General features: G+C 47.1%; 1 protein-coding gene across 1 annotated transcript in view; it reads left to right on the top strand.

The window, feature by feature from the left end:
* Positions 1-20,832, top strand: part of LOC146829238 (sodium- and chloride-dependent neutral and basic amino acid transporter B(0+)-like) — a 1,256,359-nt gene that overhangs the window by 620,980 nt on the left and 614,547 nt on the right. The window contains exon 10 of the mRNA XM_085606669.1: positions 5,165-5,283. Coding sequence (XP_085462795.1) covers positions 5,165-5,283 — 119 coding nt within the window. The remainder of the gene's footprint in view (positions 1-5,164; positions 5,284-20,832) is intronic.

Below are 20,832 nucleotides of genomic sequence, written 5' to 3'. Positions count from 1 at the left end.
TTTCTCCCTCTTTGGGTTTCAGCTGACCAGCTGTTTTCTGAGTTACTTTTCGTCTTCTGTCTACGAACGCGGCTCAAGATGTGTCCGCTGCTTTTGTTGCGGGGATTCTTCTCATGCACAGAACTATGCACAGGAAACCAGGACCTCAGTGAATTGTGGTGTACCAAAAAACTCACCTCAGTACCCAGAACCCTTATCCGACTAGCATCAGTGTCTCATTCGTTCTCCGTACTACAGCGAAGCTACCAATGATTATACAACCCAGAACAAGCGACTTAGGGTACTCTCAGGAATGGTGGGAATCAAGAACACTCTTTTGTTTCCATTCCCATATTAGTCCATAACGTGAGTAATCAGAGAAACTATAAAGTTTAAAATGTTTATTTTTAACTACGTGCTCCAAGATGCAGTATTTTGGCTAACATAAGCAGGCAAATGATTAGAAATAAAATAATCAGCATTGTTACAATTCCATAAAACACAAAGGGAGAAATCATATTATACGGATAGTGGAAACAGGTCTTATAGCGCCTTGTGTACCACCCTCCCCTGGCTAGAAGCTAGTTTTATATTAATAGAAGGTCTCTCGGTTTGAATGGGGCACCCCATACCTCCAAGATCAGCTTAGGTGAATCACATCGCAGGATCAGCAACGCTCTCTGTAGATGGAAAGGTTTTCTCCAAGTGCCAGCATCATGCATGCAATGCAATATTAAAGGCACCTGAGTTTCAGATATTTGCATGTGTGTGCATGTTGTGTCTAAAGCATGAGCCGATCAACCTGAATCAACAGCATACATTGTTATTTGACTTTGAAGGCTTCTGCACACAGTGTTCAGACTAAGGTCGCAGTGTAAGTCTAGGGATGTGAAAAACAGACCGTTCTCATGTGAAGAAAAGCAAGCAGTTTAACTTACAACAACAGATACCTGTAGTGTCGTGTGCAAAAGTGGCAAGATGGCGTTTAACTTTTAATACGCTTATGCTAACATAGCAATGTCTGCAAGCAGAACCCTGTCTTCACTACACTTTCTGGGATGTGACATACCCTTTGTGGGGTACTTGTTGGCTATTGTGTAGCTGGGGAAGAAGGATTTTCCGGGTCCAGTCTGACGCCTTGGGAATATTCTAAGTTGGAATCTGTGGCTAGACTGTGTCTCTATCAGATACATCGTTACCGACGGTGAGTAACTTGTTCTACAAGAACAATAACCAACTTTACTCAAACTAATAAAAAAAAAAAAAAAAAATACTGCACAAGTTGGTCATGCCTGTACCCTAACAGACAGTGTATGCAACAAGCAACGACAAATCCAAAAAACCTCCCTTTAATGTGCAAATATATGCAAACTGCTTTTGTGTCTTCATGTGTTAGTATATTAAAGCCCGTTATATTGGTTTTGCCAATACTTGTTTTGTTATAAGCAGATGGACTGTACGCCTCTAGAAGTATTTGTTTGTATAAACATATACATGTACAAGTATGCGTGACTCGCACGAATCCTGATTAACTCATTAAAAACCCTAATACTGTGAAAGAAAAGAAAATTAAAGTTTTTCGTATACAATACATGAAAAACCTAATTTAATGGGTCATCGTGCAGTATACGTTAGAGAAGTGAAATAGTTCTTTATGCACCGCAACGCAAGGCTTTCATTAGAGGAGGAATGATACACCAAATGCATTAGCTGAGAGGGTAATAGTCCTTTGGGTGTAGCTATGCCCACACTATATTTTTTTTAAAAAGTGGTAACACTAGGCTTTGTGAAGAGTTTGCTGTCAAGCCAGACCTAACCAGTGAAAATCGCAGCCAACCAAAAGTAAATGTTGGACTCAGAAGAAAAAGAAACTCGCAATCTCGTTGTATCACAGTATTGGGAAGTCATATTTTTGCCATGTTTACCCCATTTTTGCTGAATGATACTGGGAGTAACTGACCAACTGTATCCAGGGTGCTGCTAACCTATGCTATGTTTAAAAAGGTACAGCTAAGTGAGGGGGAGCCTCCAGGAGCAACTGACAGGGCCTTTCAAGAGTTGTGGGTGATTTTTAAAGAAGAACACTTTGTGCTCCCACATAGGGACTGGACTATAAGAATATGCATGGTGGGCGGCAGTCATGTTTAGAGATATTGCACTCTGGTATGTATATGACAGCGATACCCGACCTCCGGGATGTGGGAAACGTTGAGACATGCAATGAACATTGGATGCAGAGCAGCCGGCCATAAGGGTTGTAGGCGAGTAGATGTGTACGCCACCCTGATTATTCACTCTAAAATAAATAAAAAAAATTAAAAAAGGTACAGCCAATAAAGTACACTTACAATTGGCAATGACAGAACCTAAAAGTCCCTAGTAGATATTAGGGTCAGGGGGTCCAACCTACCTATAACTTATTAGTATATAAGGGGGCATGGAGGTTTAGAGGCCCAACAGATTTTGTGTACTTACATGTGTGCGCTGCTGCGTGCCTGCTGTCCGTTTAATGGCAGTCCTAGCTTGTAAACTGTCTTTGAATATGAATTGTGTGCAGACTCTAATTTGGTTAAAATTGATAATCTACCTTATTTACATATTAGACACCCCCTATGTCTCCCCTAGGTGTTGCAGGGGTGGAGAGCCTTGTAACTATAAACAGGGACCTTATAAAAGATTGTGTATATGCCCTGGTGAAGGAAAAGCTGCCCTTGTCATTTTTCCCCCATTGTAGATGCTGAGCTCTATAGACTAACATTGGAATAATTTATGTAGATAATAACTATCGCTAGGAAAGGAGTAAATATCATATAATGACTTTAAAGATTGGTGTTGATAAATGCAACAACTTGCCACTGTTGAATTTATCATAACTAGTACAGAAGAGAAGTTATGGAACTTTCTCTTCTGTGAGCCAAATTCAAGCCTTCGAGTGGTCTCTGCTGCCTTAACATGCTTAGCCAGGCTGTTCAGATTAGGTGAAAAGTGTACTGGCCAGAGGAGAGGTTAACTGATGGAGGGAGCTCTGCATCTGGGGAGGATGGGTCCTGCAGAGGGGGCTGGGTAATCAAACTGAGCTCAAAGAGACAGCAGATCAGTAAGGAATGCCAGGCGTACCTATCCCCACGTCCTGTGCCTCAGCCAGATGGCAGGCTTAGGATATGAATGTGCAGAGGTTGGGGAGGAGAGCTAATGGAAACGAGCCACACTGTGGGTTAGTTTAACTAGCTCTTAATCTTCTGGAGAGAAATAATCCATGTTGGATTTTGGAAGTGTAGTGCTTTGTGGGACAAGAAGATGCCGCACTTTGAAGGAAGTTGTCATGCTTTTGGGTGGCACCCAGCATCTCATTGGAAAGAGTTGCCCCCTGCTTGTCGCCACAGAACACTGAATAAATGTGTGAGGGCTGCATAGTCTCTCAGATATGCTGCCTGAAACTACAAGGAAAAGGACTGCCCTCCTGGAATCTGGATTTGCACCCAAAGGCCTGCACTCTAAATTACTGTACCTGCACAATCTGGTACTACAGCCCTGGGGACTTTGCCTTGCTTCAAGAAGAATTACGGAGTGGACTCCCTCAAAGCTACAGGTTAACAGAGCCTACCTGCAACATCTCCACCAAGAGTCCCCATTCTGGAGGGTGTCCAGTGGATGTTTAAGGATTTGGCCAGGTGCATTGTGATCCAGGCATCTCAGAAACCATGTTTGAGCTTCCAGACCTTTGGATTGATGATTTTGACACTTTGAACCTAGAAGTATACCTTCAGAAAGCACCTCCTGCAGTCTGGAGAACTTTTAGGAAAAAGCTCCATTGGTGGCTGACCCAACGTCGAGGAACAAGCCAGACGTATTCAACCGCGACCTGGCCAGGATTTGAGGTTTATCCCGCTGAAAGCTCCAGACTTCCAGAATTTGACTGGGCCTCGCGGAAAGTCAAGCCGGCGAACCCTTTGTGAATACCTCCTGCTGTGAAGGGTCAAGCGACATCACTAGAAAAACCTCCCAAAAAGTTTCAAAGTGTGAAGGGAAAATTTTTACCGGTGCCTACCGCTTCGTGTATCTGACCAGGGCTCCATCGTGGTTGGCCTCAAACGTTGACATTTTTCTGGTCAAGTGCGACCAGATGTCCCAGAGTGACGCTTTATGTTTTTAAGCACTATAACATGGTTAATCTCCTCAAAAATTGATATCTCTGGTTCCCTACATTGGATTTTTGTTGTTTTGGTGTCTATTTGTTCATAAAAATATTTACGATTTTTCTAAATTGGTGTGGGATTTTTATTGTGTGTTGCGTCTTACTTATTTGATCTTTTGGGGTTTTTAAATGCTTTATACCTCTGTCTCCTTAGTTAGGCCTGTTTGCCCATTGGCAGCTACCAAGGTTTGAGCAAGGGGCTAATTTACTGAGACCTTTACCTGGCCCTACACCTTGTTGGTGGCCTTATTACTAGTTTTAGGTGCATACTTACCCCTCCCAATAACCTACTTTCCAACACACAGGCAGGCGGAAAACTAGATACTGATGGGCATTGGAAGCTGAGTTCCTGCAACTGTTCCGCTGCAAGAAAAGCAAGACTTGGGCAATGATAGGTAACACGTTCAAGTAGGCCACCGGCATGGAAAAAACCCTGAAATAGGCAGCTGGAGCTCTTTTAGAGTAAGTAATTTCCTCCATGCATACAAGCCCACTGCAAAGAAGCAGCCTGTAAGGGAGGGCACAATTTTATTCTTTCCCATCTCTGGCAAAAAGTGTTTTAGCAACAATTTTTCTCACAAAAGTTATCGGAACTAGCATTTTATGATATGGGAAGCTTATGAGAAATTAACTTGGTTTATGGGAATACGAGGACAAATTTAGGAATAAGCCTTCTTGTAGGATGGTTAAAGCAAAGAACAATCGGGGAAAATTTCGGCATAACTGGAGACCTGGCTAGGCATCGCTGGCCTCCATTAGTAAAACACCAAATTCAAAACTTCTGTTAAATGCTAAAAACTCCTCTCCTGTAGTAAACTGTCCGCAATCATCTGAAGGCACTCAGATTCTGTATAAAAGCCAGCTTGCTAGAGTTTAAATTGTGAATTTTTATTTTGCACAGAAAAAGCTACCCAAACATAATTTGTAAATCCTGAAAAATACCTTGTTTTGTTGAGAACATAAAATATTTGAAATATTTTCCATTTTTAGAAATTCTTACAACCTCTATACAAGATGCTATTCCCGAATTGATGAAAAGATTCCGAATATTTATAACTGCAGGGTGCTGTATGATATTATTTCTTCTTGGTATTCCTTGTGTTACACAGGTAAGGTTCTACTACTTTAATCTATGTTGAATGTAAAACGTTTTTAATAAAGATGCGCTTCCCCTGCAGGCTCTCTTTTGCTCGCTCACTCACCTTTTCTCTCTCATTTTCCTATCGCCCTCTTTTTATTTCCCCCTCTTTGACTTCCTCTTGTTATCCCTCTTCCTATATATGTCCCTTTTGCTCTCTCAATTCAACTCAATTAATTTACAAATATACCAAATGTTTTAGGGTTCATTGCTATTGTTGTATAGTGTAGTTGGATATGAGCATTTTGACCTCTGGTAGTTTGACATGCTGACAAGTATTCTACTACCTTTTACAACATCTTTGGGCTTTCGACATGGGGGATTGATTTTTTATTTTTGTTCAACTTTTCATAGTGATCTTTTTTGTAAATTAACTGTAACATTTTCTCATATTTTGGGAAATGTGCATAGCTTGTCACGGGATCCATATGTCTTTGATGGGATATCAGAATTCTTCTGCTTTCCAAGTCGGTATGCGTCTCCCTTTTTTGATCTTGAGCATATGATTGCTGACTGTGATTATCTGTTTTTAAGTTTCTTCAATGTGTAAATACTTGTTAGGGTTTATTTTCTGTTTATTACTTTTCAATTTCTTCTGTGTCTGTGGTTGCTCTGTAGTTTATATTTGTGTTCAATCTCTCTCTCTCTCTCTCTCTCTCTCTCTCTCTCTCTCTCTCTCTCGCTGCCTTTCTCTCTCTTGCCCTTCTCTTATTGCATAATATGGTATATTTTACAGCTCTGAGGACAACATGATAAGTTTCTGAGCACGTGTGAAATAAGTTTGGGAGTTTAGATACACCTTCATAAATGCTGTGTTCTGTTAATGACCAAACACTAGATTTTTCAGGATGAAACTCATGGGTGGACTTGTGCTCATTAACCTTTTGTCTAGTAAATACATAAGTATACAGCAGTGTTTAAAAACATGAAAATCTAATCTCAAGACACCTATTTTTCAGACATACATTCAGGTGAGTGTTGAAAGAGGACGTGCATAGTCTATCCTTATTAATGACTAGATGAGCGTACAGCAGTCTCCTTTTTTGAGTTTTAGTACTTCAGATGTTGCAGTAGGAGCATTGACTTTCTCAAGCTAAACACAATATTCTAGTTTATTGATAAGGGCTGGCTACAAGTCTCTCTCAGCCTGGACCTCCTCTATTTACTTCTCTTCCTCTTTACCATCTTGAGTATCTATCTGTATGTATGTCTGTCTGTCTATCTCAGCCCCTGAAGGTTAGGTAAATGCGGGGAGCAACTGGGCCGGGTGGCCCTGGGGCACCCCTCAAGGCACCCAACTTGCTTTTTGGTGTGTGCTCCGGGTGGGCAGGAGATGGGGTGCCGCAGCCACAGTAGGATTGAGGAAGGGGGCGCTCCCCCCTTCCCTTTAAGTTAAGTGCAGCCCTGGGATATCAGGGGCCTATTAAGGGGAGGGGTGCCGAAAAGGTCCCCTACCCTTTTTTGTAACAATTTGGCCTGGTTGGTATTATAGCTTGGGGACTGTGCAGCCCCCCTCCCCTTTTCCAAGTAGTGCAGCCTCAGGAGAGGGGGTTGTGCGGCCTCCTCCCCTTTTTCAAGTAGTGCAGCATCAGGGAAGGGGATTGCAGGGGGAAAATTAAGCCTCGGGAAGGTGGGCAGGGTGCCTATTGGCGATAGCCAGTAGGTAGTTATAGGTAGGACCAGCTTTCCCCATAGATGAAGCATTTTTTGGTATAACTTATCACTTTAGTGGGGTTTGACAAAGGTTGATGACATTTTCAAAACTAGTTTGCAAGTTAGTTCAGCTGCTGTCCTTAACGTTTCGGGTAGCTTGGTCAATCAGGGGGCTGACAAAAAAAAGGGGGGGCATAAAACTGTATTTTCCCGATGCAATGTCTATGCAGAATTTTCAATTATTAGAAACTACTAGAGCCTGAACCGTTGAACGGAATTACACCACATTTTGCAAAAAGGTAGATCTTGGTCTAGACGGAGACCTTTTTGTACTTTGGTATACATTTGTTGAGTAGTTTGGGAGTTATTAAAGAAAGAAATGTATAGATATCTAGGGACGTGGTTCCTAACCTGGATCTGTGGTACCCACGGATCTGAAGCCCAATTGGAGGGAAAAAAACGAACCTACTTACACACCGTACCCCACTGCCGCACATGCCTGAAGGCTATGCGCAGCATGGGGCTGGGTGCATGTGGGGAAGTTTGCTGAAGGCTCTTCACAGCAGTGGTTGTATTAATGTACAGTAAGTATATATTACTTTACGTTAAGAAAACAAAGAAATTCACTGAAAAAAACAAAGGTTAAAGGGACGTTATAGTTAGGTTCACGTTTTACCCTCACAAACGTATAGAAATTTAGCAGTTATAGTTATACTTATAGCTCCTTCATAACCTTTGCCCTTAAGTAACTCTAATCCACGAGTCATAGTTTATTAACTTAAGTATACCTATAAATATTACTATAGCTGCTGAATTTATATGGTTTTGTGTGGGTAAAATATGAACCTAACTATAACGACCTGTAACTTTGTATGTTTTCAGTGGGTATATGTTTGTGTATATATATATATACACACACACCACACACACACACACATATATGCAAAAAAGACAGTAGGGAGCACTGAGTAGTTCCCAAGTCCTAGGCAGAGAGCCACTTCTTTATATAGAGCACTCTACAACACCACGAACATTCTAAAACTGCTAGTCTCAAATGTCTGTTTTTCTAGGGGAGTTTGTAGGCATAATATTAAGACCATGCTGTCCATGTCGAACTAGAAATGTGACAAAGCAAAGTCTTTTTTGCTCAGTCAATTTTAATTTTTCATACAGAAAAAGGAAAAAAGAAAAGAAAGCAAGGTAAGTAACAGTGGTTTACCATGCACTCCTGCTGTAATACATCTGGAAGAGGCAACAATACTGGTCTACAGTCTTAAACATGCACAACAAAGAGATGTTACAAGATCTGCATACAAACGTTCATAAAAAGTTCTTCCTTGTTGTACTCTGAGGCCTGGTTTAACCGGAGTGAAACATGGCAAACTGAATGGCTTCCAAGAAAGAAAGGTAGAGGTATAGGGAATGCTAACTAGAGGAGGAGGAAGAGAGAGAAGCAGGCTGGAGGAGGTTGGTGGGTATAGAGATTAAAGTACCACTGGATTGGCCCTCACCCAATCCTGGGGACACCAATATGCAGATGTATGCACTCAAGTGGAGATGAGAGAGACTTTAGTCAGTCCTGAGCATAGGACTAGTATGAGGAGCAAGGTCAGGGAGATTTGTTTTCTTGTAGGTACTTGTCTAGAGCATCCCACATTTGCCTGGGCCAAGAAGAGGTATGCATTTTGGCGTATAGTATATTGTTTGCACGGGGGCGTGGCCAAGCAGGCTACAATGGTGGAAGCGCTCTGCTGAGGCTCCGCGACCAGGCAGACAAGCAGACAGCACCACATCGTCAAATCCGACACCCAGCCATCTCCACTGGTGTCGGAACAGAAGGTGCACATGATGGTGCCTACGATCTCCTGAATACTGCGGAACCTGCGGTGCCTACCGAAGTTTTTTCACCCCGGGGCCCGACTACAAGATGGCGTCCGCCCGCACTTGCCCTTCACTGCGGCACGGCTGGGCCCGGGCCACCGAACAGCACGTCCCCGGCCAGGGGGGCACGCAGCTGCTGACCTTGGCGGCAGCCGGACAAGGCAGTGCACCCTTGCCAGGGGTCCCCCCGCCGGCCGTCACATATACGACAGGCTGCGGAGAGGGCCGAGGACGATAGGCGGCAGCCCGGGGCCTCTGATAGCACGACCTCACCTGAGCGGCAGGATCCCAGGACACGCATCGAGAGTGGCAGCCGAGCCGGTCTTTGCCTCCGCCGGTGTACGGCTGCCAGGAAATGGATCTCTGTTGCCCTCCGCCCCGGCATATGACATGGGGCCTTGTCGGGACGAGTCAGCCTGACTCCAAAATGGCGCCCGCGAGGTGAGGAACGTCGGATCACCAGGAGAGGATCCCCGGGAGATCTTCAGGAGCACAACAGGAGGTGTGAGGCGGGGACTGGATCCAACCCCACTGGCACTGGTAGTGCGACTTCCCCCGCACCCACTGCAGCACCCAAGAGCTGGCCATACACAGAGACTACCCCTGCCTGACCCTAACATGGAGAACTTAAGGGTGCGTGGTGTTCGGTGGGCACGCTGAAGCTCGGCCCTCAATAGCAGCGGGCAAGAGCCAGAAACACCCTCGGCGCAAGTCCTAAGCACTACTCACCAGCAGCACGCATAACCGCCAGAGCCCAGCAGTGCAGCTTTGAGTGTGCAGGGCCCTCTGAGCACCATACCCAGCGAGGGCTACTGGGATAGGGACACAAATCGGGAGGGACTGAAGCTGAAATAAAGGGTGAGCCCAAATACCATACACCACATGTACTAGGGCGCACGGAACAAGCCGGACAGAGCACGACTGTCGCTGAGGGTGCCCACCACAAGCGTGACTGGCGGCTCGGCGGGCACACTATGCCTCTTACACCAAACGGGTGACAAGAAAGATAACTTGGCCACGCAGCGACAACAGACCGATACGCCCCCACCGCCGATTACACTGAGCACGAAGAACCCCACCCCAAACTCCAACATGGGGAAGCCCAGAGCCACACAAGAGATGACGATCCCAGAAACCACACCGGAGAACCTGCCGCGCACTCATGCGCTGGCCAGGTTCTCCACCACCCAGTCAGACCCGACCATCTCGGACAAGCTAGACCAAGTGCTAGCGGCCATCGAACTTTCTAGGGTCTCCATGGAGGAACGTTTCGGCACCCTCACCACAGATGTTAGACTCATTCGAGACGATTATAGAAAGCTGGCCGACAGGGTAAAAGATGGCGAGAAGTCAATGGCAGACCTACAACCCACCGTCATCGCACAACAAAAGACGCTCCGGTCTGTGCTGGACCGCCTGGCCACCGTGGAGGAGCGTATGGATGATTTGGAGGGGCGCTTGAGGCGCTGCAACATCCGTGTCCTGGGCCTTCCGGAGGGAGTCGAAGGGGCTCATCCAATCGAATACATGGAGGCCTGGGTTAAATCTTTTACCCCACCCGCGGATCGCACGGCTTTCTTCTCAATAGAACGAGCCCACCGAGTTCCAGCCTGCAAACCGCCACCCGGAGCCTCGCCCCGGCCTATGCTAGCTAAATTTCTACACTTCCAAGACCGCGACACGGTGCTCAGGGACGCCAGAAACACAGGCCCCCTACAGGTGGAAAACAAGCACATCATGGTCTTTCCTGACTATGCACGGGCGGTGCAGAAACAAAGATCATCGTTCCTGGAGGTGAAACGCCGACTGCGGGCCAACAACATACAATACTCATTACTATTCCCGGCCCGTCAAAAAGTCATCCATGCTGGCACCACCCACTTCTTCTCCAATGCCGAAGAAGCGTGTGACTGGGCAGACCACCACTGCGCACAGAGCTCCGCAGAAGAAGCCACTCAGGAGTGGACGAAAAGAGCACTACGCACCAGGCAGCGCAACCGGCAACAATCACAAACACGGAGACTGCAGGGTAGGAGAGAGTTAACAGACCGTCGCGTCCTGGAATCCCCGGACCTGGAGCAAATCATACAGGAGCGACGCAAGGCCTTACAGGCGGTGACAGATCTGGGGACTTCCTCGCAGGGGGAAGACATAGACTGTGCCCCCCATCTTTTCTCATCGGAAGGAGAAGATGATAGTGACGAGACTCAATCTAAAACCGACTCCGTCACCATTCCCCGGGTCACTCCACAAACTGCCGACAATCTGCACTAATGACACACAAGCTGACGATCAGAAGTATCCGGTAAGATCGGCAGACATAAGCTCCCGCGCCCCGATGGAACACACACCGACATGCATCATGACGCCTTTGATGATTCACCGACCGGATAATGAACATTGATCCTACAAATGCCCTACAGAGACCCCGCCTCGCAGGCACGCACTGCCACCCCCATGCATCGATTGTTCACTCTCTAGTTCTATGAGAGTCAGTTTGGACATATCGGCCTCGCCGATAGGTCCCAGGTATTGGGACAGTTTCCCACCCCAGTTTCTGGTTCCACCGACCCGGTTAACTCTAACACTTTACCCCCCAGGGAATGCCAGCGACAGGGTAGCCGTCACACTTGGGTGAATGTCACTAGCCTCCATGTTTGACGAGCCCAAGGCCAGGACACTGCCAGAATTCATAGCACCTTCATCGCATCTAAGGGTGCAGGTAACGCTCACCATATACCCAAATGCAGAGCGCACACGTTAGTGTACTAACTTTAAACACAAGGGGCCTCCATACGCCACGTAAACGGTACGCAACATACTCCTACATGCTCACAAATCGCGTTTTTCCAAGAGACTCACCTCACAGCACCAGAAATTAACAAACTACGGGCCAGATGGCGTGGCACCATATGTGCCACGTCATACTCTGCATACGCACGAGGCGCGCTGGTCTGGATCCACCCGGGCACCCCATTCCAAGAGCTCCGGAGAGTGGTAGACAAAGAGGGTAGATTTGCACTGTTAGAGGGACTCTTAAACGGGCAATCCATTCTATTGGGTAGCATGTATGCTCCAAATATCAACCAAGACAAGTTCTGGGAATCCCTTACTGGGGTTCTAGCTCAATTTGCATCTATCCCATGGATCCTAGGGGGAGACTACAACTGCGCGCTCAACATTGCACTAGACAGATCCCACCCAACACCACCACATTCACCCGCACCGAAGCAGACGGAGCGCTTTCAAAGTTGGGTTACACACTGGGCGCTAATAGACGCTTGGAGAGCACACCCCCCTCTGTCACGTCTCTACTCATTCCATTCTATACCGCATAACCTACGGATCCGATTAGATAGATTTTTATGTTCCCCATCACTGATTCCTAAAGTACAGCACACGGATTACCTGGGCCGCGTGGTTTCGGATCACGATGCACACATCTTGCGTATTCAGTGGAGGCCCCCTCACCCTCCGGTGCCCACTTGGCACCTCCCACACAACTGTCTGATGGACCCAGTGTTCAAACACGACCATGAACAAGACATACAGGACTACGTTTCCAACAACTCGGGGACGGCCTCCTTCAAACTGGTTGAATGGGACGTATTTAAGATAGTGGCTCGGGGTGCATGCATTAAACAAATAATAGGGGTGAAACGCACATTAGAACACACACTCACCACCACAGAACTGAACGTGGCCACCCTCACACGACAGAAAGATGCCAATGCTGCAACAGCAGCACAAGTAGCGGCAGCCAAAACACAGTACGCTGCTGCCATGGCAGACCTACGCAAATACAACTTTAGAGCCTACGCCTCTCGAATGCCTAAAGAAAGAGATAAAACGGGCACGCTCCTAGCTTGGCTTGCAAAACAGGACACAGACACAAAACCCATCACCGAGATAATAGACCCTTCCGGTAACCAAGTGCGATCCCAAATGGACATCCTAACTGCATTCCAGCATTATTACACTATATTTTACCGCACCCTGTCACAGCTCAGACAGGAGGTGATCTGCCACTTTCTGGACCCCCTATCTATCCCACACATCACAAAATCAGAGAAAAACACCCTAGACGCCAAAATAACACCGATTGACATCACCCACGCGATTCGTGCGCTAGCGCGAAATAAGGCACCGGGCCTGGACAGTCTACCTCTTGAGTACTACAGCACCTTCTCCCCCCTGCTAGTCCCTCGCCTAGCAGAGATATTTGCGGTTGCACTGGAGAGGGGAGAACTGCCGAGCTCCCTCCGCGGGTCGGTCATAGTAACTTTCCTTAAACCACACCGAGAACCACAACAGTTATCTTCTTATCGTCCTATCACGCTCCTCTCGGCCGACTGCAAAATACTGGGGAAAATTCTGGCGGATAGGTACGAACAAATTCTGTGACCCTTAGTCCATCCGGTTTAATGCGGGTTTGTACCCGGCAGAAATACGTCACAAAACATACGTCGCTTGTTCCATATTCAGGATCAAGTGGAAAATACACACCCTAACGCGGCCTGCTTAATCTGAGACCTTGAAAAGGCCTTTGACACTCTTACTTGGCCATACCTTTTCGCTGTGTTGAAACGAGCAGGGATAGGCCCAACCCTCCTAGCGTACACAAGGCTTCACTACACCGCGCTCACATCCTGTATTCGACTGGGCCGATACATATCATCATCATTCAAGGTGGAGAGGGGGACAAGACAAGGGTGCCCGCTATCGCCCCAGATCTTCGCCCTAGCGGTAGAACTGCTGGCAATCCGATTACGTGAGGAGGGAACCGAATGGGGCATCCCATAGCGGACACCGTCCATAGCGTCTCCATGTACGCGGACGAATTCCTACTATATATCCGAGATATCACCACGGACCTCACACCCATCTGGACAACCCTAACGGAGTACGCAGAGGCGTCCGGTCTTAAAGTAAACTGGGACAAATCTGCACTATACCCGTTACACCCAAACCTCGCGCCGCAGGAGGTACGAATTGGTACGCAGTGCCTACCTTGGAGCACACACGCCCCCCGATATCTCGGCGTCCTACTATACCACTCCTCCACTGACATATATGAGGGCAACCATCGCAAAGTGCTGGCCAGCATTAGATCGGCGGTGGGATTTTGGAAGAACCTCCCGCTGGCCCCGATAGGCCGCGTGACCATAGCTAAGATGATCATTGTCCCCCGTCTGCTGTACCACTTCACAAATCTACCGGTGATCCCACCTAGGGCCTTTTTTCGAGATCTAGACTCGCTCCTCCGCTCACTCATGTGGGGAGCACACAGACATCGGATAGCCCTCACTAAGCTGCAATTGCCCACCACACAAGGGGGCCTAGGCGCCCCCTCCTTCGAATCGTACTTTCTGGCGGCGCAGTTACAATGGCTATCGTACTGGACAACAGGTAGGAATACAGGAGAAACTCATACGTCCCAGGGCCCGGTCCCTACCCCGGAACTCCGTCGCCTACTGCTCCCAGGTACTAAACCTCGACGGCCGTATCCGTTACAGGTGTCGGTGGCTCGTCGATGTATGCAAAGAATCCACTGCATGTTGGTGGAGACCCCACATTACTCCCCTCTGCTACCGCTGGTCGGCTGGCCCAAGCGGGAGACATACTTTATGACAACTATGCTCCGTGTGTGGATAGACTGCGTTATAACAGAGGCGGAAGCGCTGTTCGCAGAAGGGCAGCTCAGACCTTACGACCAGCTCATGGAGGATTTCGATCTACCCTCGGGACAGTTTTTAACCCACCGACAGCTCCTAGAACATTTTCGGCCACACTCTGGCCTTTCTACAGGCAAGCCAAAGACGCACCCGGTCATTCACACCATCCTACATATGGGAACAGGTCGGCACCTAGTTACATGGCTATATAAATCCATAAGAGAGCTTACAAATGAACCACTGCTTTTTCTCCGAGCCACATGGGAGGATGAACTTGAACGTCAGCTGCACGACAGGGAGTGGGAGAGGGCCCTAGAGTCTCCCAAAAAAGTATCTAGGAACGCACGTTTTAAAAACATACTGTTTTATGTCCTACATAGAGCGTATCAAACACCAGCGCGCCTACAGCGATTCTACCCGGACACTCGATTTCTCTGCCCCAGATGTCACTCACCAGACGCGCACTTTCACCACATGTTCTGGAGCTCCATCACCCTACGACAGTTCTGGTCTATAGTCCTTGAGACACTTAAAGAACTCACAGGTCTTATGGATATTCACACCTGGGAGGCGGTCGCTCTCGGAATATTCCTAAGACCAAAAACACACAAAGTGCCCGTCCGCTTCGCAACACTAGCAACGCTACTAGCTAAAGAAGCATCGCCATGAACTGGCGAGCCCCATTGGGCACCCCAGTAGAGGCATGGGTGGGAGCGGTGAAAAAATGGGCGGCAGCAGAAGAAGAAACACTTCGGGAGGAGAAGGTTAAAGGACTGCGAAAGCATCCCATATCTATGGAATGGGCCCTATTATCACATCAGTTCCAGCACTTACAAACGCGTACCGATTCAAGCACATCTCAACATACCACTACAGACTTGGAAGCACGTACCCCGAACAAGAGTACACATAACACCGCCCCCACCCCCTCGACCCACGCGTGAGGCACACAAAACCCCACGATGCACTACACGACATACTGCCACTGGCTCCGTTGTCCTAACGTCTGCCTAAAAAACAGTGTTCTGACATCTACACACTACAGCTGAACTGACCCAGGCGCCCTACCCGTTGCACACACCGTGGTTCCCCCCTACAATGCATCCGCAGTTTTATTCTTCCCAGTTTCCCCCGGCGTCACAGTATAGGGAAGATATGTAGACTATAACGACAGATACCCCCTCTGAGTACAGGATGTACATCCTACGACTGGACAGCACTACTACTGTCAATCAAATACATGTAACGAGATGTGATGTGATGTTGTAGGGATTCTGCATATGCACAGAACTATGTGCAGGAAACCAGAACCTTAGAGAATTGTGGTGTACCAGAAACTCCCCTCAGAACTAAGAACCCCTTATCCGACTAGCTTAGTGTCACATTCGTTATCCGAGATTTAGCTCGGCGGTCCCAATGTATAGACAACCCAGAACATGCGACTTAGTTATTCTCAGGAATGGTGGGAACCCGAAATACCCGTTTGCACTTATATATCAGTCCACAACAGAATAACTAAGACACAGTAAAGTTTAAAGAATTTATTCATAAACCTCGAGTCCTGTTATACAGTACTTTGGCTAACATAAGCAGACAAATGGTTAAGATCATTACCATTAGCATTGTTACAATACCATAGAAAATGAAAGGAGCGATCATATTAATAATGACAGTGGAAAACAACCACCCTCCTTTCTCTAGCAACTAATAAAATATTATTAGACTATTAGAAGGTCTCATAGGCTTGCATAGGGGACCCCATACCGTATAGATCAGCTTAGGTGTATCACATCACAGGATCAGCTCAGTGTTCTCTGCTTCAGCTCTTCTATCGAATGTATCTAAAAACCTGCTGCGCTGTAATATTAAAGCCTACGACTTTCTGGTATTTGCAGCTGCGTGCATGTTATGACTAAACAGTGGTACGATCACCCTGAACACAATCAGCCGGCACCGTCTAGTGTCCTAGAACAGTTCTTTACTCGATGTACAGACCAAGGGCACTAGCAACTGTTAACGATGTATAAATAACATTCACTTGAGACAAGAGCGAGTCTGCATTTCTCAAATGAATAACATGTAACAACAGTGTCGGGTGCAAAGGCAGCAAAAGCAGCAAGATGGCTTTCTAACAGCTAACGTGATTGAGCTAACTTAGCACTGTAAATAGGGAGTGGCCTAAAACCACGTGACATCCCCCTTTGATCGAACCACTGGACTACCAGGGGCGTATTTTTTAATAGAACGCAGAGTTCAAATTCAACGATGCAGACTAAAGAGCTCGAAATGTGAGTTTTCAGAAAATGAGAGAAAATTTTTTTTTGATCTTGAGCATATGATTGCTGACTGTGATTATCTGTTTTTAAGTTTCTTCAATGTGTAAATACTTGTTAGGGTTTATTTTCTGTTTATTACTTTTCAATTTCTTCTGTGTCTGTGGTTGCTCTGTAGTTTATATTTGTGTTCAATCTCTCTCTCTCTCTCTCTCTCTCTCTCTCTCTCTCTCGCTGCCTTTCTCTCTCTTGCCCTTCTCTTATTGCATAATATGGTATATTTTACAGCTCTGAGGACAACATGATAAGTTTCTGAGCACGTGTGAAATAAGTTTGGGAGTTTAGATACACCTTCATAAATGCTGTGTTCTGTTAATGACCAAACACTAGATTTTTCAGGATGAAACTCATGGGTGGACTTGTGCTCATTAACCTTTTGTCTAGTAAATACATAAGTATACAGCAGTGTTTAAAAACATGAAAATCTAATCTCAAGACACCTATTTTTCAGACATACATTCAGGTGAGTGTTGAAAGAGGACGTGCATAGTCTATCCTTATTAATGACTAGATGAGCGTACAGCAGTCTCCTTTTTTGAGTTTTAGTACTTCAGATGTTGCAGTAGGAGCATTGACTTTCTCAAGCTAAACACAATATTCTAGTTTATTGATAAGGGCTGGCTACAAGTCTCTCTCAGCCTGGACCTCCTCTATTTACTTCTCTTCCTCTTTACCATCTTGAGTATCTATCTGTATGTATGTCTGTCTGTCTATCTCAGCCCCTGAAGGTTAGGTAAATGCGGGGAGCAACTGGGCCGGGTGGCCCTGGGGCACCCCTCAAGGCACCCAACTTGCTTTTTGGTGTGTGCTCCGGGTGGGCAGGAGATTGGGTGCCGCAGCCACAGTAGGATTGAGGAAGGGGGCGCTCCCCCCTTCCCTTTAAGTTAAGTGCAGCCCTGGGATATCAGGGGCCTATTAAGGGGAGGGGTGCCGAAAAGGTCCCCTACCCTTTTTTGTAACAATTTGGCCTGGTTGGTATTATAGCTTGGGGACTGTGCAGCCCCCCTCCCCTTTTCCAAGTAGTGCAGCCTCAGGAGAGGGGGTTGTGCGGCCTCCTCCCCTTTTTCAAGTAGTGCAGCATCAGGGAAGGGGATTGCAGGGGGAAAATTAAGCCTCGGGAAGGTGGGCAGGGTGCCTATTGGCGATAGCCAGTAGGTAGTTATAGGTAGGACCAGCTTTCCCCATAGATGAAGCATTTTTTGGTATAACTTATCACTTTAGTGGGGTTTGACAAAGGTTGATGACATTTTCAAAACTAGTTTGCAAGTTAGTTCAGCTGCTGTCCTTAACGTTTCGGGTAGCTTGGTCAATCAGGGGGCTGACAAAAAAAAGGGGGGGGGCATAAAACTGTATTTTCCCGATGCAATGTCTATGCAGAATTTTCAATTATTAGAAACTACTAGAGCTTGAACCGTTGAACGGAATTACACCACATTTTGCAAAAAGGTAGATCTTGGTCTAGACGGAGACCTTTTTGTACTTTGGTATACATTTGTTGAGTAGTTTGGGAGTTATTAAAGAAAGAAATGTATAGATATCTAGGGACGTGGTTCCTAACCTGGATCTGTGGTACCCACGGATCTGAAGCCCAATTGGAGGGAAAAAAACGAACCTACTTACACACCGTACCCCACTGCCGCACATGCCTGAAGGCTATGCGCAGCATGGGGCTGGGTGCATGTGGGGAAGTTTGCTGAAGGCTCTTCACAGCAGTGGTTGTATTAATGTACAGTAAGTATATATTACTTTACGTTAAGAAAACAAAGAAATTCACTGAAAAAAACAAAGGTTAAAGGGACGTTATAGTTAGGTTCACGTTTTACCCTCACAAACGTATAGAAATTTAGCAGTTATAGTTATACTTATAGCTCCTTCATAACCTTTGCCCTTAAGTAACTCTAATCCACGAGTCATAGTTTATTAACTTAAGTATACCTATAAATATTACTATAGCTGCTGAATTTATATGGTTTTGTGTGGGTAAAATATGAACCTAACTATAACGACCTGTAACTTTGTATCTTTTCAGTGGGTATATGTTTGTGTATATATATATATACACACACACCACACACACACACACATATATGCAAAAAAGACAGTAGGGAGCACTGAGTAGTTCCCAAGTCCTAGGCAGAGAGCCACTTCTTTATATAGAGCACTCTACAACACCACGAACATTCTAAAACTGCTAGTCTCAAATGTCTGTTTTTCTAGGGGAGTTTGTAGGCATAGTATTAAGACCATGCTGTCCATGTCGAACTAGAAATGTGACAAAGCAAAGTCTTTTTTGCTCAGTCAATTTTAATTTTTCATACAGAAAAAGGAAAAAAGAAAAGAAAGCAAGGTAAGTAACAGTGGTTTACCATGCACTCCTGCTGTAATACATCTGGAAGAGGCAACAATACTGGTCTACAGTCTTAAACATGCACAACAAAGAGATGTTACAAGATCTGCATACAAACGTTCATAAAAAGTTCTTCCTTGTTGTACTCTGAGGCCTGGTTTAACCGGAGTGAAACATGGCAAACTGAATGGCTTCCAAGAAAGAAAGGTAGAGGTATAGGGAATGCTAACTAGAGGAGGAGGAAGAGAGAGAAGCAGGCTGGAGGAGGTTGGTGGGTATAGAGATTAAAGTACCACTGGATTGGCCCTCACCCAATCCTGGGGACACCAATATGCAGATGTATGCACTCAAGTGGAGATGAGAGAGACTTTAGTCAGTCCTGAGCATAGGACTAGTATGAGGAGCAAGGTCAGGGAGATTTGTTTTCTTGTAGGTACTTGTCTAGAGCATCCCACATTTGCCTGGGCCAAGAAGAGGTATGCATTTTGGCGTATAGTATATTGTTTGCACGGGGGCGTGGCCAAGCAGGCTACAATGGTGGAAGCGCTCTGCTGAGGCTCCGCGACCAGGCAGACAAGCAGACAGCACCACATCGTCAAATCCGACACCCAGCCATCTCCACTGGTGTCGGAACAGAAGGTGCACATGATGGTGCCTACGATCTCCTGAATACTGCGGAACCTGCGGTGCCTACCGAAGTTTTTTCACCCCGGGGCCCGACTACAAGATGGCGTCCGCCCGCACTTGCCCTTCACTGCGGCACGGCTGGGCCCGGGCCACCGAACAGCACGTCCCCGGCCAGGGGGGCACGCAGCTGCTGACCTTGGCGGCAGCCGGACAAGGCAGTGCACCCTTGCCAGGGGTCCCCCCGCCGGCCGTCACATATACGACAGGCTGCGGAGAGGGCCGAGGACGATAGGCGGCAGCCCGGGGCCTCTGATAGCATGACCTCACCTGAGCGGCAGGATCCCAGGACACGCATCGAGAGTGGCAGCCGAGCCGGTCTTTGCCTCCGCCGGTGTACGGCTGCCAGGAAATGGATCTCTGTTGCCCTCCGCCCCGGCATATGACATGGGGCCTTGTCGGGACGAGTCAGCCTGACTCCAAAATGGCGCCCGCGAGGTGAGGAACGTCGGATCACCAGGAGAGGATCCCCGGGAGATCTTCAGGAGCACAACAGGAGGTGTGAGGCGGGGACTGGATCCAACCCCACTGGCACTGGTAGTGCGACTTCCCCCGCACCCACTGCAGCACCCAAGAGCTGGCCATACACAGAGACTACCCCTGCCTGACCCTAACATGGAGAACTTAAGGGTGCGTGGTGTTCAGTGGGCACGCTGAAGCTCGGCCCTCAATAGCAGCGGGCAAGAGCCAGAAACACCCTCGGCGCAAGTCCTAAGCACTACTCACCAGCAGCACGCATAACCGCCAGAGCCCAGCAGTGCAGCTTTGAGTGTGCAGGGCCCTCTGAGCACCATACCCAGCGAGGGCTACTGGGATAGGGACACAGATCGGGAGGGACTGAAGCTGAAATAAAGGGTGAGCCCAAATACCATACACCACATGTACTAGGGCGCACGGAACAAGCCGGACAGAGCACGACTGTCGCTGAGGGTGCCCACCACAAGCGT

The sequence above is a fragment of the Triturus cristatus genome, chromosome 5_2 (assembly GCF_964204655.1).
Source record: "Triturus cristatus chromosome 5_2, aTriCri1.1, whole genome shotgun sequence".
Taxonomy (NCBI): Eukaryota; Metazoa; Chordata; class Amphibia; order Caudata; family Salamandridae; genus Triturus; species Triturus cristatus.
The sequence above is the reverse complement of the archived record's forward strand: the minus strand, read 5'-3'. Positions and strand labels throughout refer to the sequence as shown.